General features: G+C 34.4%; 2 protein-coding genes across 4 annotated transcripts in view; one reads left to right on the top strand and one right to left on the bottom strand.

Annotated features, from left to right (window-relative positions):
* The window catches only part of LOC114326705 (putative leucine-rich repeat-containing protein DDB_G0290503), a 314,365-nt gene that overhangs the window by 265,323 nt on the left and 31,634 nt on the right, over positions 1-17,408 (top strand). The window lies entirely within an intron of this gene.
* LOC114326706 (coiled-coil domain-containing protein 40) overlaps positions 1-17,408 on the bottom strand; it is a 51,588-nt gene that overhangs the window by 32,544 nt on the left and 1,636 nt on the right. The window contains exons 2-4 of the mRNA XM_050648295.1: positions 14,139-14,601; positions 6,487-6,849; positions 1,447-1,628 (exon numbers count right to left, since the gene is read on the bottom strand). Of these exons, the coding sequence (XP_050504252.1) occupies positions 1,447-1,628; positions 6,487-6,849; positions 14,139-14,601 (1,008 nt within the window). The remainder of the gene's footprint in view (positions 1-1,446; positions 1,629-6,486; positions 6,850-14,138; positions 14,602-17,408) is intronic.

The raw sequence follows: 17,408 nt of genomic DNA, 5'->3' as shown, positions 1-17,408 counted from the left end.
AAATTTATTTATGATTTACATTTTTAGGTATATTTTGAACCATATTAAAAAAGAAGCCACATCTCGATAAAAGGTGCCTTATCGTAAAAATACAAAGAGGCAAAAAAGTTTTAAAAACACTGTGTAAAACTAATGGTATCGCAGTAATAGTTTAATTGGAACGTACACAAACATTTGGGGGGTTTAAAGGAACAAAACCCCCATAAAATTTTTATGTAAACATATTAAAAGAGAAGCCGCAACTCGATAAAAACTGCCTGATCGAAAAATGACTAAGAGCCAAAAAAGTTTTAAAAATATTGAATTTAACTAATCGTACCACAATAATAATTTAATTGGATTGTACACAAAAGTTTGGGGGGGTTTAAGGGAACAAAACCCCCATAAAATTTTTATGGGGTGGACAAATTTCACTATAATTTTTCTTTAAGATGTTCCTGCCATAAGAATGCCACATGTCCATTTTCGTTAAAAAATCTCTAGTAGTTTTCGATATATTCGAAAAAATCGATTTTCATTTTGTAACTTCAAAGGGCTGTAACTTTTTTTATGTGCATATTAGTACTAAGGTAAGTTAGGTTCATTCGATCTGTTTTTGGTCCCGGAATATGTGATTTAATTTATGACCTGTATTTTTGTTACACCCTGTATTACGAATACGTGTGCCAAATATCTCGAAAATATATTCAAAATTACAGCCGCAATCTGGGAACGCGATTTTGCTACCTGTTGATCGCTACTGTTTCCCCTTAAAGAATTCTTCTTCCAAAGTTGAGAGAACTTGGAGGATGATTGAAAATTTTAATTTAATTTGGAAAAACTTGAAAAAACATCTAGAAACAGCACATTAGGGCTTCAGAAAAACACGTTAAAGTCTTTTTCAAATTAAATTAAAATTTTCATTAAAAATAAATAAACATTTTCAATTTCGTTGCAACCCGAAACCGCATTCGCATTATATTTCTAGTTCAATCAGAGAGTATAGCAAGTAACTCTACCGGTTTCTGGGCTTCTTAGCCCCTCATCAGGAGATACATATTTGTGATACGAAATGGCATGAATGTCCTAACGATATCTGCTAGAAAAAAGTTGAAGTTTTTAATCTAATATCACACAAAAGGATATTTAAAATACCATTTTATATCCTACCAGATTAAAAACGATGGAAAACCTTCTCTGGTAACACCACCCAAGGCATCTAAAAATGCAAGCCATGCGGATTCTGAGACTAGAGGAAGATGAGGGAATTTTACCTGGAGCTTCTTTAGTAGGTAGTGGTAGTTTATTGTTTTTGACCATAGCTCTGAAGATGGTTTTGTAACTCAAGTACCTCAAGAATTAAAGATTTTCCAAAAATCTTTTCTTTCATTCATTCGTCATAAGTGTATACAAAAACATACCAGTCTTTTTCAATTAAAAATAATATTTTGTTTTTAGTACACTTACCCGCCTTCTTTTTTCCCGGATCTCTTCTGATGCAATTCTTGTTCTTTTGGCTAACTTATTGTTTGTTAGTTCCCCTTGTATATATTTAAGTATCTCTTCTTCTAGATTTGATTTTTTGAGATACACGTAATCAAAATCTTTGATGACTCTGTCGAGAGCTTGTTGTTTTTGTATAATTTCATCTAAAACATAAATTGCAATAAAATTGTGTTTTGACCAGGAAAGTTTTGGGGTAGTTCTGATTTCTTCCATTATATATGTATTTTGGGCTGCTGAATCCAAATATGAGGTTTGCGGACAAAATTTCGTGACGGAACATTGAAAAAATAGCGAAAAAAGCGTAAAAGTTCTGCTTTTTCTCGCTTTTTTGCTTAAATCTCGAAAACTATTAACTTTCAGTAAATGATCTGTTAACAAAAATTAAAGTACTTAAAATTCTCTACAAGTATCAGTATTTACTTTTATTTTCAAACGAACCGTTTGGTCTAAAATGCAAGTTGAAAATTGCTAATTTTTAACGGTCTCGGCAAAACCCACTTTTTACATTCCAAAACTTTATTTTTTTTAGAATGCTGTCATCTTGATAAATTTCTTCTAGTTTTCTGCACAAATAATAAATGTTAGTTGATTTGGTATGTCTGTTGTGACAGCTTCCATGAATCCATTCCATTCTAAGAGGCCGGGAATGTCTCTGCTTTTCCCTTAGAGCCACAGAAGATCAGGCACAGATGGGGTCACAGTTTCAGTTGGTGTGAACATTTCCTTCGGATCTGTTATCTTGATTTCTGATAAACCTTGAGGTTTTATCCTTTTAAAATGAATTAGTTGAACAGCTCCCTGACTTCCATAAACCTCAGGCGCAGGTTTCGTTTTTAACCGAGGAATGGATTGGTTAGGAGCTACTGCATGTTTTGGTGCAATACAAGAAATGCCACCTATGACGTGAAAAGTGTGGTATCCGTCGATTTTATGTATGTTCAAATCAGCGTTATCGTACACCTGCTGTTTAAAGCACGGCAGGTCAATTTTCCGCGGATCGCCTGCGAATGCTGACACTTCCAGGCGAACAGCTTCTGTATAGGATGAACAAAACCCCAAAGAGGAAACTACATCAACCTATTTTCTTGAGCCGTGCTTTTTGTAGAGAAAACGGCCAACCCTGCAAGGAATGGTGATACGAATTATCTGGGCCTTACTGCCGCTACAAGACTTTGAGCAAGCGCGTTGCTTGTCTGGAAGTGTCAGCAATCGCAAGCGATCCGCAGAAAATTGACCAGCCGTGCTTTATTAAACAACAGGTGTACGATAACGCTGATTTTAACGTACATACAATCGACATTTTTCACGTCATGGGTGGCATTTCTTGTATTGCACCAAAACACGCAGTAGCTCCTAACCAGTCCATTCCTCGGTTAAAAACTAAACCCGCGCCTGGGGTTTATGGAAGTCAGGGAGCTGTTCAACTAATACATTTTGAAAGGACAAAACCTCAAGGTTTATCAGAAATCAAGATAACATATCCGAAGGGAATGTTCACACCAACTGAAACTGTGACTCCATCTGTGCCTGATCTTCTGTGGCTCTAAGGGAAAAGCAGAGACATTCCCGGCCTCTTAGGATGGAATGGATTGATGAAGCTGTCACAAGACATACACCATATTCATATTATGAATCAACATTTATTATTTGTACAGAAAACTAGGAGAAATTTATCAAATGACAGCATTCTAATAAAAAATAAAGTTTTGGAATGTAAAAAGTGGGTTTTGCTGAGACCGTTAAAAATTGGCAATTTTCAACTTGCACTTTAGACCGAACGGTTCGTCTGAAAAAAAAGTAAATAGTGATATTTGTAGAGAATTGTAAGTACTTTAATTTCTGTTAACAGACCGTTTACTAAAAGTTAATAGTTTTCCAGATTTTAGCAAAAAAGCGGAAAAAGCAGAAATTTCTCGCTTTTTTGCGATTTTTTCAATGTTTCGTCAAGAAATTTTGTCCGCAAACCTCATACTCTGATTCAGCAGCCCAAAATACATATATAATGAAAGAAATCAGAACTACCCCAAAACTTTCCCACTAGGGAGCTCGTAGAGTACAAATTGATTGAATTAAAATCGTTAGCCATACTTACGAGGCAACATAAGCGCGCGGAAAACGCGTTCCAAGATTGCAGCTTTAATTTTGAATATTTTTTCGAGATATTTGGCACACGTATTCGAAATATAATAAAGAATGGCGGTACACAGCCCAATTTGAGAAATATGTTAGTGTGTGGAAATTACTCTATAATTAAATATAATATTAGACCAACGAGTCTGTACCACCATTAAGAAGAACAAAAAAAAGGCACTTTCTTCAAATAGACTTTTTTATCCCATGCCTAGATTTTTTATCACATTGGAATTACTACAAATCTATTATCTATAACGAGAAATCGAACTTGACTGACTTGACAACATTTAGCGCGCCTATAAATATAATAATTATTGTTATCACAATATTGCGGCTTCGTTTTTAATAGTATAGTGTCACTGTCGTACTGCCCGCGCATTGTTGCCAAACTGTTGAAAGTTCGCAGAACTTTCTAAAAAATATATTGATAACACGCTGATGTAGCCTCTTAAGATCTGCTAAGATCTCATAAGAACAGGTGTTCCTCCTGTACATGTCACCATTTTTGAAGCATTTAGTATAGTTATAAAATCTTTTGTAGCAAGATACATAGATGAACAAAAAATTAAAAAACTTTCATCGCCTTGTGGGCACCTACTGCAATTAAATATGACCCATTGTGCACCATAGTGCAGTCACTGAAGGTTTTCACCTGCGATTTCGTTGAACCTTCATCGATTTTCATGAAAAATGGTGAGTAGTTAGAGGATACCTCAAGGAACAAAGGTGACATGATGCCAACTTGCGCTTTTACCCCGAGGGTGGATGCCACCCCTTCTCGTGGGTAAAAATTATTTTATACCTCAAATCGATAGAGGGACAAATTCTAAGCAACATTTGTTATATAAAGTTATTAATATAAATCAATACGTTTTGAGTTATTAAAGATCAAGAAATTTTTTTTATATAAAAAAATGCATGTTTTAAAGCTCTTTTTCACGTATAACTCAAAAACTATAAGCTTTTACAAAAAAGTTATTATGACCAAAATTGAAGATAATAAAAAATTAAATACACTCCTTACTTAAAGAACAAAACTTATGTTAATTCAAAGTAAGTTATGGGGTAATTGAATGTATATTTTTTTCGACCAGTACTCAAATCTAAGTTTTCAAGCTTAAATAACTTAAATACACCTACTTAACACTTGTTAAAGTACTTTTGAATACCTATCAAATGAGCTCCAGAAGAAGATAATAGAGCATCAAAATTAAGCAAGTTATGATGAAAATAAGAGAACCCTTTCGAATTTTTTAGGAAAAATTGAAAAATAAAACATACGCCATTTCCACAAAAATTTAAAAATTTATAGTAATCCTTACAAGAATTTCTTTATATTAGAATAAGTAATGATTTCAACAATTTTGACCGGTTTAGAATGCATGTTTTTGAGAAAAAGATATAATTTAAATAATTCAAAATTTTTAAAATTATCGTAATTTTCATTTTCTTTTGATAATAACTCCAAAAATACTCAATATACGTGAAAAATGATATGTAACCAAATTTTAATTTTTTCTGTGTCAAATATTTTACCTTTTTACTATTTCTGTAGGGTAAAAAATAACCGAGATAGAAACGTTTAAAACTTAAATTTTGCTGCGAGAGCCATGTATGTAACCGGGGCCATTTAATCTTTTATTTTTAAAAAAGTAAGGGGTTTAAAGATTAAATTCGACATGGTTTAATAGCCCTTGGAACCAACTTTCAAAGGTTTTTAGGTGAACCTGATATCGTAAAAATTAATGGAGTTATTAAAAAAAACAATAACATTTTTTGGAAAAATTTTTAAAAGATCAATTTTGAAAAATTTTTGGGGACAAATTTTAATGCTATCAACTTATTTGGAGCTCATTACATAGATATTTCTAAGTACTTTGACTAATGTTTAATAAGTTTATTTTATAAAATGCATCATTTTCCCGTTATTTAAGCTTGAATACTTAGATTTGGGTACTCGCCGAAAAAAATATACATCAATTACTTAGGAACTCACTTTTAGTTAACACTAAAAGGTTTTTAGTACGAGGTTTATTTCATTTTTTATTAGCTTTAATTTTGGTAATAATAACTTTTTTGTAAACACTTATGAGTAATTTATGAAAAATCGGTTAAAAACATGCTTTTTTCTCACGAAAAATTAAAATTTTGGTACTTTAATAACTCAAAAAGTTTTGATTTATTTTTGTTTTTTTATTTATAATTTTTGATATTTTTTGATTTATTTAGTTTTGAAAAACTTTATATAACAAATTTTGCTTGGAATTTGTCCCTCTATCGAATTATGGGGTTATTTAAAAAATAATAATTTTCACCACCGAGAAGGGGTGGCATCCACCCCCAGGGTAAAAGCGCAAGTTGGTAGTGTCACCTTTATTCCTTGAGCTATCCTCTAACCACTCACCAAATTTAATACAAATCGATGGAAGTTCAACTAAATCGGAGGTGATAGCTCATATCCACCTTCAGTGACTACACTACTAAATTAATCTTGACTTTTGATTAACCTCGTACTATTTTATTGACTGTTTACTGTCACCAAACATCACTACTACAAACAAAAATTCTTTTGATCTCAAAAAAATTGCTCAAATAACAAGCGTCCAATATTTCGTTTTGATTCATTTGATCTTTACCTAGATAAAATGACGTGTTTTGAAATACATATCGTAGATTCCCCATGTCTATTCACTTATCGCCCTTTTTCCTTGCAAATAATAGAAGGATAGGGTACAGGTGAAAGTCAGAATTTATTTCCGACTTAGAAATATTTTAGAGGTTTATTTTTATTTAAATTTTTTAGGTTTCGCCTTGAAAATGTTTATTGTACACCAGAATGATAGTAGAAATACATTTTTTATAACTTACCTTGAATAATTTTTATATCCTGATCTGTTTGCTCTAAAATAGAGTGCAGCTCAAAAATTCTATTCTCCAATTCAGTTTTCTTCTCTAGCTGACCATTTACATCGACACTACAAGCTTTTATCTCCGTTTGAATAGTTTTCTTCCTGTAAGTCAACACTTCATTCTCGAGTAGTTCTTTCTTGGTCAATTTTCGGACTTGTTCGATTTCTGTTAGAGTCGCTTTGTATTTTTCGTCTAGCTTGCTGACTTCTTGTTGAAGACATTCCAAGCCTTTGTCTCTAGCTCCTATGGCTATTACCACAGAATCCCATGAGTGCATGAGGCTTCTGTATTCGGTTTGAAGAGCGGATATGCCGGTATTGCCTGTAAACAACATTAATTTTATAAGTGGGTATGTTGGTACACAATCTGAACACAATCGAACCACAAGCTGAAGATGTTAAAAATATCTGAATCAATAGAATTGTAAGCTTGTTACTCCATTCAAATGTTACATTTTTTAAGCCGTACCTTGCATTTGTTAGAGGAGTCAATTTTATTTCTTTAATATGTAGGGGGAATCAGTAGAAGCTTAAGTTCAAGTTTTTGGGGTCGCCACCCTTGTCCCCCGGCCGCCATCTTGGAAATGGTGTGCAAAGGGGTTTCGCGCTATATCTCGTAAACTACCAACCCTACGAAAAATCTAATTCAACATAAAATGTAGGAAATTAAATTTTCCACATTTTTATTTCTATTAATTTTTATCGTCAAGTGACCAACAAAAAAGATAAACAAAAATATGTAAAAAAATTTTAACATGATTCCTTTTGGAGCTTATAACTTTTTTTCAGTTCATTTTAAAATAAAATAACTTTATAGCAATTTTGTAGAGGGTATTTCAGCGAACAATTTCCACTATAACTTTTTTTAATTCTATTTATTTATATAGGTGTTACAGCGCTCCAAACTTGACCAGATTCTCGAATGCTCATAGGGATGTAATAAAAACAAAAGTTAGGCTTACTTTTCTATCTATATATATTTTTTATTCATACAATTTATTATGATTTTAACATTCCTATGCTATTATTAATCTGTTTTTGACCTTTCTCCCCACTATAAAGCTTATAACCCGAAGCATATATAGAAACGGCCCAAGAAATTGTTTGAGGACAAATTCGCCGGTTCAGAAGAAGAATGACGCAACCGCATATTGAAAAATTCTTAAGAAGAGCAAAAAACGAATTTTTTTTATCAAAATCATAAAGTATAATCAAAATTAGCCATTCACCACACCGTGGGAAGGATCTCGAGATATAAGCGTTTATTGGGATGTGCCGCTTGTTTATGAAGTAACATAACTTTTTTCCTATTGTATATTTTGACTTAAAATTTTCCAAAAAACTTCTTCATGAATTATATTTTATTGTTGTGTTGGTTAAAATTATAAACTAAAAAGTTTGTCACTCAACTTTTTTAAGTAAACATGAAACTAACGAAATATGATGACAAAATGTTTTAAAACTAACAACTCCTTTTTTAATCTGTTTAAATATTTAGGGCAAATCCCATTGTTATCTACATACTGCAGAGATTAAACAGTAAAATTTTCAAAAGGAAATATTTACAGCGACCAACGATACAGCGAGATAAATTTGAAAAATCATCAAAATTGATTTTCGGAATTTTTGTATAAAATTTGATTTTTGAACAAGTTCCACCAAATCTAGATAAAAATAAACTTCATATTCGGATTCAGCGACCTCGAAAACATAAAAATAGACCAAAATTGGTCATTCACCTTAAATTTGATTTTCGTGGTCGGCATAAAGGTTGTGCCACTCGACTAATATAATATAGATAGAAAAGTATTTTTTTTTATTGTATTCCTATGAGAATTCGAGAATCCGGTCAAGATTGGAGCGCTGTAAAACTTAGATAATAAATAAAATTAAACAACTATATAGCGAAAATTGTTCATTGAAAAATCCTCTACAAAATCGCTATGATGTTATTTTATTGTGAAATGAACGGAAAAAAAGTCATAACCTCCAAAAGGAAACTCCTTACAAAATTTTCTCATATTTTTATTTATAACTTTTTTGTTGGTCACTTGACGATAAAAAGTAATAAATAAAAAATTGTAGAAAATTTAATTTGCTACATTTTATGTGTAATTAAATTTTCTGTAGGATTGCTAGTTTAGAAGATACAGCGCGAAAACCCTTTGCACCCCTTTTTCCAATATGGCGGCCGGGGGACAAGGGTGGCGACCCCAAAAATTGAACTTAAGCTTCTACTGAACCCCTTTACACATTAAAAAAATAAAATTGACTCCTTTAAGAAATGCAACCTAAATGTAACATTTTAATGGACTATGTGTAACCGAAACTGGACAGAAATGAAACAAAAAAATGGTTGAGAGTGAAAAAAAAATTGAGAAGAAGTTTAATTTTAGGACTTTAATAGTAGTCTGGGCAGACTACTTCCGATCTCTATTTGCTAAAGGCGACGATAATGAACCACCAACACCTGAAGTTACGACAAACGAAGAAATAAAGATCGAGGAGGGAGAGGTAAAGAAAGCATTATGAAAATTAAAAAATAGAAAATCTCCAGGAGAGGACAGAATATCGAACGAACTCCTAAAGTACGGAGGACAAGATCTAACTAAACAACTATTAAAACTAATACAAAAAATAATAGAACAAAACAGAATACCATAAGAATGGATATCAGGCATCCTAATACCTCTCTTCAAAAAAGGAGACAAATCGGACCCGGAGAATTACAGAGGAATTAACTTATTAAACACAACATTAAAATTAACAACCAAAGTGATAACAAACAAGTTGAATGAAATTATACCATTAGCAGAAGAACAACAAAGTTTTAGGTCGTGCACTGACGTTATATTTATAATGAGGCAAGTTCAAGAGAAATCGTTGGAATACAACAAACCGGCATATTTATGTTTCGTGGACCTGAAGAAAGCATTTGGCAGGGTCAAATTAAAGGACGTTATCCATTTGTTATACTCGAGAGAGGTACCTCTAGGAATAATTAAAACGATCGAAAACATCTACCAGAACAACACAATAAAATAAAAGTTGAACATGAACTAACTGACCCAATTGAAGCCGACAATAGGATAAGACAGGGGGATTCCTTGAGTCCCTTATTGTTCAACCTGATCATGGACGAAATAATAAGAAAGTAAGAACTAAAAAAGGTTACCAAATGGGAGACAAACAACTATGCAGACGATGCAATATTAATCTCTCAAAATGAAGATTATTTACAACGCATGCTGCACCAATTTAACATAACCGCCAGAAAATTTAGCATGTTAATTTTCCCCAAAAAGACAAAATGCATGGTTATAACAGCAGATTCAATAAGATGTAAATTGGAGTTGGAAGGTCAGATAGAACAAGTGATGGAGTTTAAATACCCAGGCATCACACTATCTGGCTACGGAAGGCTCGAAACAGAAGTGGAAGATCAATTGAATAGAGCAAACAGAGCCGCAGGTTGCCTGAATGACACAATATGGAGAAATAAAAATATCGGAACAGAAATTAAAGGCAGAATTTACAAAACAGTCATCAGATCAATAATGACATACGCGGCAGAAACACGACCCGACGCAGAGAGGACAAAAATATTGCTAGAAACAGCGTAGATGAAAACCCTTCGAAAAATCGATGGTAAGACTCTATGGGACAGAGCTAGAAGTGCAGATATACGACGGAGATACAAGGTGGATAACATTAGGTTTGTTCCAACATAAACTTTTGGACGGTCCAGAAACCGTCACGAAACTACTTGTACCGTTTGTTGTGCGCATGTTCGTAATTGTATCGCCCAGTTATCGTCCCATGACGGTAATTTCGAAACCGATGTTGGAACGGTTATCTGATTGATAACTGATTTATCTATCATTATCATATATTTGTCATTTTTGTTGGTGACAGCTTGTGTGCTTTTAGTCGATCAAAGGCTCAAAAAATTTAAAGAATTAAATCCTAGTGCGCAAGTTAGTCCAACCAGCACATTTGCCCGATTACTGAAATGATCATCACGAAACCGTCACTGAAAGATTACAATTCTTGTTGGAACAGTGGGAAGGACGATCCGATGACGATCATATTCTTGTTGGAACGGATTTTGTTTACTGCGCAGGAGTGTTACCGTTTCGTGACGGTTCTCGGTCGTGTTGGAACAAACCTATTAATAACTGGGGGTAAGAAACAGAAGAATAGAATGGAATGACCACATAAGCCGAATGACAACACATATAGTAGTCAGGACAGCGAGAGACGGTTCCCCAATAGGAAGACGATCAGTGGGAAGACCACGAAAACGATGGAACGACAACTTACTAGAGGCACATTGAGAAAACAGATAGAGTCATGTCTATACAAAAAGAAGATGAAGAAGAGAAGAAGAATATTAATATTGTCTTTATTAACTTTTAGGGTCTTTAGAAAGGAGAGTTTTTCTCTTCTGGTACTCCTACCGCCAGGTATTTGTTGTTTGTTGCTTGTCCAAAACGGCCACTATTTCGGTGACCGTTTTGATCTCTCGTTTATTGATTTTCATCAAATTGTCCGAGAGTTTTTTTATCAATATTCTTAATTATTTTCGTAGTTTGGATTGGCCCTTGTGTGGCTTTTTATTTCTTTTGATGATTCCTTAGCAGCCACTTCTGAACCTCATTTTTTGTAGCATCTTTAGTGATGCCACAGAATGATTCTGAGACTACAAAGGTTTCTCTCAAGCCTTGTTTTGTCAATAACTCTGCTCATTCATTCCAATGAATACCTTCATGACCCGGCACCCTTATTAAAGACAGTTTATTATCTTTTACCAGGTTGTTTAGGAGATATTTGCAGTTCCTCACCAGTTTTGATTTGGTGAGTGGGTTCTTTACTGCCGGAATAGCCGCTTGGCTATCTGTATAAAGGTTGATTCTCTTTGCTTTGGAGCTCCCATCCATAATTTCATAAATTCAGGCCACCAAAACAAAAACTTCAGCCTGTAACACAGTTGCATATTGACTTATGCTATAAGATTTATTATAATTGATCCATCAGTGAACCATATTAAGTCTCCATTATTATTTGGGACTTTTTGTTCTCTATGTGGTATAATTGTTTTGATCTCAGTGAACATTAGTTCTGGTGTCATCATATCTGAGTTCATCATACAGATAGAGTCCTCAAGTATTCGCGGTGTGCAAGTACTTGGAAGGGAAACGAGAAACGACCGTGCGCGAGTCGCGGAGAAATATTGCAACTATCTTAAATAATTCATATTGTCAATTGAAATTGTCAAATTGACGTATATTTCATACCTTCTGTCATTGAAGCAGAAAAATTATATATTGCTCCACAATATTGATATGATATGCAATTATTATATAAAGGTAAATTTAATTAATTGTATTTTGCTTGCAGTACTGCATTTTAATAACTAATTTTATTTACTACATACAATTGTTTACGTTTGCATAGCATAACCTGCATCTTATTTTTTCTTCTTATTATTTTTTTGGACTATGGCCTTGACAATTATCCAGCAACCAGGACTAATATAATTGGCCAATATAATTAAAAGTGCGAATAAAAGTACAGAGCGTAGAAATAGAGGTCGCTTTGCCGAACTTGCACGGTCCCAATAGCCCCAGTGGTATTTGAGTGGCTATTTAATACATAATTCGGCCTCAAAGTATTGTTTGCTTAAATGTCAAGATGGCCAAAAAGGCTACTGTCGTAATATATAATTCCAGAGGATGGAGACCTGTGCTAGCCTCCAGTTATATTTAGAAGCGCTTGTCTCTGTAGAGTGGTGAGTGAGATTGCACAAGTTTGCAAAGCCGTCTTTTTCCACCAAAGTACTGAATCATAAGTAACTGTCGGTTGTATTACTGATGTGTATAACCAACAGATTACCTTTGGTTTCAATCCCCAGGTTTTACCTACAACTCGTCTGCAGTTCCAGAAGGGTCACGTAGCCCTGTTGGTTGTAGGTACTCTTCATATGAGTGTTCCAATTGAGTTTGGAATCCAAGGTTACCGCTAGATACTTGACGTCATTGGTTCTTTCTAGTTCCTCCTCAAATAATTTCAGCTCATTTAGTCCAGTAAGCTTCCTCTTATTAGTAAAAGCTACCTACTAATTTGATTTAGACATGGGTTTATAGAGAGGTTCTTTTTTAGACACCAGTTATCTATGTAATGAAGGACATATTGTATCTGATCCGCATCAGTACTGGGGAATTTTCTTCTAGTCAATATTACAATGTCATCTGCGAAACCCTGGACCCAGATTCCTTGGCTGCTAAGCCCATGAATTAAGTCATCAACGATTATATTGCATAATATTGGTGACAATATACCCCCTTGAGGGCACTTTTTAGCTGCCCTCCGGTTTATGGCACCTTCATACATATCTCTAATAATATTCTGCTCTGAAGTATCTGAATAATCTACGTGAATGTTGTATTGTTGATTTTTTTCCTCACCAGTGTGTATCGACTCGATGGAGGTATTATCAAATGGACCTTCTATGTCTAAAAATGCAACACGTGCGACTTCTTTCTGGTGTAAACTCTTTTCGAGTTCCAACACCTGAAAAAGTTTCATAAAAAGCAATAAACCGTGATAGTAAGCTTGACGGACAACATATAGAAGACGTATTTGCTATCTGATGCGGCAGATAAATAAATGATAATGAAAAAGATAGATGAAAGTTGCAAATTTACAACAAGATCTACAACTTTTGCAATGTTCGCCTGGTTGCGCCAACAGATCTTAAGCTTAAGACGTGCCTTAAGCTCAGCTTACGAAACATACGCGTTGCACCATTAAGTCTTAGATCAATTTTCAGTTTGTCACAATGGATTTGGCAAACTAAGCTACATCTTTAAAAACAAACGATATCCACAACATCTTAAGACCAAGGTATACAATCAATGAGTACTCCCTGTTCTCACTTACGGTTCCCAAACGTGGACATTTACAAAAGCAAACATGGACAAAATCATAAAAACGCAAAGAGCAATGGAAAGACAAATGTTGCACATAAGACTAATGGATAAAAAGAGAAACGACTGGATAAGAGAGAAAACAAAAGTTAGGGATGTTAGACAAGAAGTTGCAAAATTGAAATGGAGATTTGCAAGACACAAATTAGACAAAAAGAAGACCGATGGAACAAAATTCTCATAAATTGGAAACCGTGGGAATATAAACGAAGCAGAGGAAGGCCACAAATGAGATGGGCAGATGATGTCAAGAAGCACGTGGGCTCTAGGTGGGTGACTGTAGCGACAGAAAGAGAAGAATGGAAAAGGATTGGGGAGGCCTATGTCCAAAGATGAACCGAAGAAGGCTAATTAGATAGATAGACAATGGCGCCTCAGTTCAGACGTGCTTAGATCTACCTAAAGCGGTTCTATCTATAAGCTGAGCTGGGCTAAGCTGGAGCTTAAGATTTGTTGGTGTAACCAGGCATTAATGTTCCAAACTCTTTCATTCAAAAACGTATTTTAATGAGCTGTAGACTACAGAAATTCTTCCATTTTGATCTCTTGGTGGATCTTTTACAATATTACACAAAATATACATTTCCAATAAACTAAATTAAATTGATTGTTATTTATTTACCTATAGCCACTTTTTCTTCCAGATCTTCTATTTCTTGTTCCTTCATTCTAATTTGCATGTTTAGTGTTTCTAACTCACTTTCTTGTTTCCAAACTTCCTCACTTAAAGCGTATATCATATAATCTTGTTGTTTCTTTTCTTTAGCTAGCTTCTTGTTATCTAGCCTGGTTTTCTCCGCTTTCCTTTTGTTAATACTTATGGTATTCTCGATGTTATTTTCGGTAGCGGACAATTGTTTGTTTAACATCGAAATAGCTTCTATTTCCCTCAACAGATCTCTGTTGCTCCTTTCCGTTTGAAATAGCGTATTTTCGATGTTCTTTAGTTGTTTCTTGTTGTTTTCTAGTTCGTTTTGTTTTTGTTCTCGGGCAGCGGTAACGGTTTCTACGTTTTGGACTAGGTTTTCGAGTTCTCGCTGCTGGGCACATACTTTTTGTTGAAATTCGTATGCTAGCACTCCCACCTACAAAACAAAAAAGATTCTAAATAGCACTGGATGCGCATTTACTTAAAATAAGAAAAAGTTCACTTGAATAAATGATAACAATAACTTAACGAGGCAACCCATTATCTGTATTCTAATGTTATACCACAAAAAATCCTAATCAGCCTCGGACCAAGACTGGAAACTCAAGACGACAGAAACTAAAAGGGCAATGACTTTTGGTACGTGGAATGTAAGGGGTGTTAGAAGTAAGATGGAAGAAATAATACGAGAAATTCACAAAGAGAAGGAGAGGAGAGGAGAGGATAGCTTTATTCTTTTTGGCTAGTATTGACACTCCTCCATTCGCATTTTCTTCCTTTTTTACTACAGTAGAACGTCAATAATCCGGATTAATTGGGACCGGACTCCTCTGGATTATCAAATTATCCGAATTAACGAAATTACCTCAAAAAAAGGCCAGTATACACATTAAAGTACAACAAACGTTTTAAAATTTTATGTTTTCTCTTGTACAGTAAAGTGTCTAGAGGTGAAATTAATCAAAACATTTTTTTAAGTTTAAACACTGTATTGTAATTAATTTATAATAGCACCATGTGTACAGTAAAAACATCAGACAGTATTTGGGCTTTTAAAAAAATGTGTAAAATACTTTTGAACTGCGGTAGAGGTTCGTTTTTCGCAGCGAAGTTCTTAATTTATTTTATTTATTAATTCATATTTATGTTCAAATTTATTTTTGCTAGATACAAATCCGGATTACTGACGGTCCGGATTTTTGACGTCCGGATTATCGACGTTCCACTGTATATCATATTGTATATGTTTGTTTCTGTTACTTAATGCTATCATCTCCTTCTCTATGTGAATTTCTCGTATTATTTCTTCCATCTTAATTCTAACACCCCTTACATTCCACCTACCAAAAGTCATTGCCCTTTTAGTTTCTGTCGTCTTGAGTTTCCAGTCTTGGTCCGAGGCTGATTAGGATTTTTTGTGGTATAACATTAGAATACAGATAATGGGTTGCCTCGTTAAGTTATTGTTATCATTTATTCACTTCACACCTATACAAGGACACAATACACCAGAAATCTTAGATCAATAACTGACGATATGATCATTAAACAAAAACACAGCTCAAAGTGAATGATGGGGCAGCGACAGTGGCGGATTTACGGGTACGGAAAAAGGGGAAATTTAACCCCACCCCCAACAAGGTCCAAAATTAAAGAAAAAAAATTGTTGAAACATAAAAATATATTAGCTGACATGAAACTTAAACCACAGACAGACAAATGCAAACCAATAAACATGCTATTACTAGTTAGGAAAGTTAAGGGAACTTAATGCATATAAGTTATTATTTATGTCTTTTATGTAATTTGGGTTTATCCTTTTTATGTCTTCTTTTGGTTGGTGTTTCCAACGGCGTAACCAAGATGATCCTAAAGGGAGAGGTTACAACTACTGGGGGTACCGAATTAAGGGGGGTGTTATGCGTATAGAGCTCAAAGTGCATCCCAATGGGGGGTTATAATCCCCAAACCCCCCTGGTTACACTAGGTGTTTCATTGGAAGTTCCCCCCTAAGGCAAATTTCCCCTCCCAAGGCAAATGTCTAGATCCGCCACTGGGCAGCGATCATCACCTAGTTAAAACGAAAATATACATACCTACCTGAATTTAGAAATGAGAAACATCAACAAAATGGAACAAAACATAACGAAGAGGTAACAAATATAGATTTTTTTTCTCTCATTCCGGCCTTGGTTAACTAGAACCTTTAGCCACGTAATTGTATAACTTATCACTAACTCAGGTGTAATGTGTAGTGTGTGTTGAGTAAGTGTCTTGTTACTTTGCAAAGTCGACGTCATTGTCTTTGCAAAGAGACGCTAATTGTATCCGAACGTCTGCAGTCCCTCCGGTGAGTACCGATCCCACAAGGACAGAAACCATTTTCATTTATTAATTTACAATAAATGAAAAAATTCCTGACCCTGGTGAGATTCGAACTCACTACCATTGGGAACTTTCGATCCAAAGGTTAGGCGCTCTTACAAATATAGATATACCAAACTACAATATTAATAACTTGGAAAATCAAAGCACACAATATTTGTACAAGAGAAGAATGGATCAAGCTTTCCCTAGAGGATATGAACAAGAAGCAACGGAAAATCTTTACAGAACAATTTTGTGAATGGAACAAACCGGCACAAGAAACTTTAGGTATCACAACGAAAAAGCGAGAAGTTAGAAATTACTGGTGGAATATCCAGCAAAAGAAATGAACATAAGCAAGAAGTATACCATTGATGGCTAAATGACAGAGAAAAGAGAATAAAGTGAATATCAGGAAGCACGTGCCAAATTCAAAACCGAAGTAATAAACGCCAAAAATAAAAATGGGAAGACAAATGTCAGAAGCCGGACAGGTACATTGGAGGGCGAAAAACCAAGAGAAACTTGTAGACTTATAAAGAATGTAAGAACCAATAAAAGAGAAGAAACTGTGATAAACTCCATAACAACAATGAAACGGGAAAGCATTACAAAACACTATTGGTAGAAAAATGACCAGAAAACACACACAAAAGACCAGAATATCAAAAGCATAATTGAGGTCACAGAACAGCCAATCAATATAAACGAGAAACAGACCAAAAAAGCAATAGCCTTATTAAAAAAAAACGGCCGCGCCCCAGGGCCGGAAGGAATACCCGCAGAACTACTAAAAAATACTGGTACTACTTTTGGTAAAAAATCACCAAAAATAATATCAATATTCTTCAAAACTTCAAATCAACAAAAGGACTA

This window comes from Diabrotica virgifera, chromosome 4, assembly GCF_917563875.1.
Source record: "Diabrotica virgifera virgifera chromosome 4, PGI_DIABVI_V3a".
Lineage (NCBI taxonomy): Eukaryota > Metazoa > Arthropoda > Insecta > Coleoptera > Chrysomelidae > Diabrotica > Diabrotica virgifera.
The sequence above is the reverse complement of the archived record's forward strand: the minus strand, read 5'-3'. Positions and strand labels throughout refer to the sequence as shown.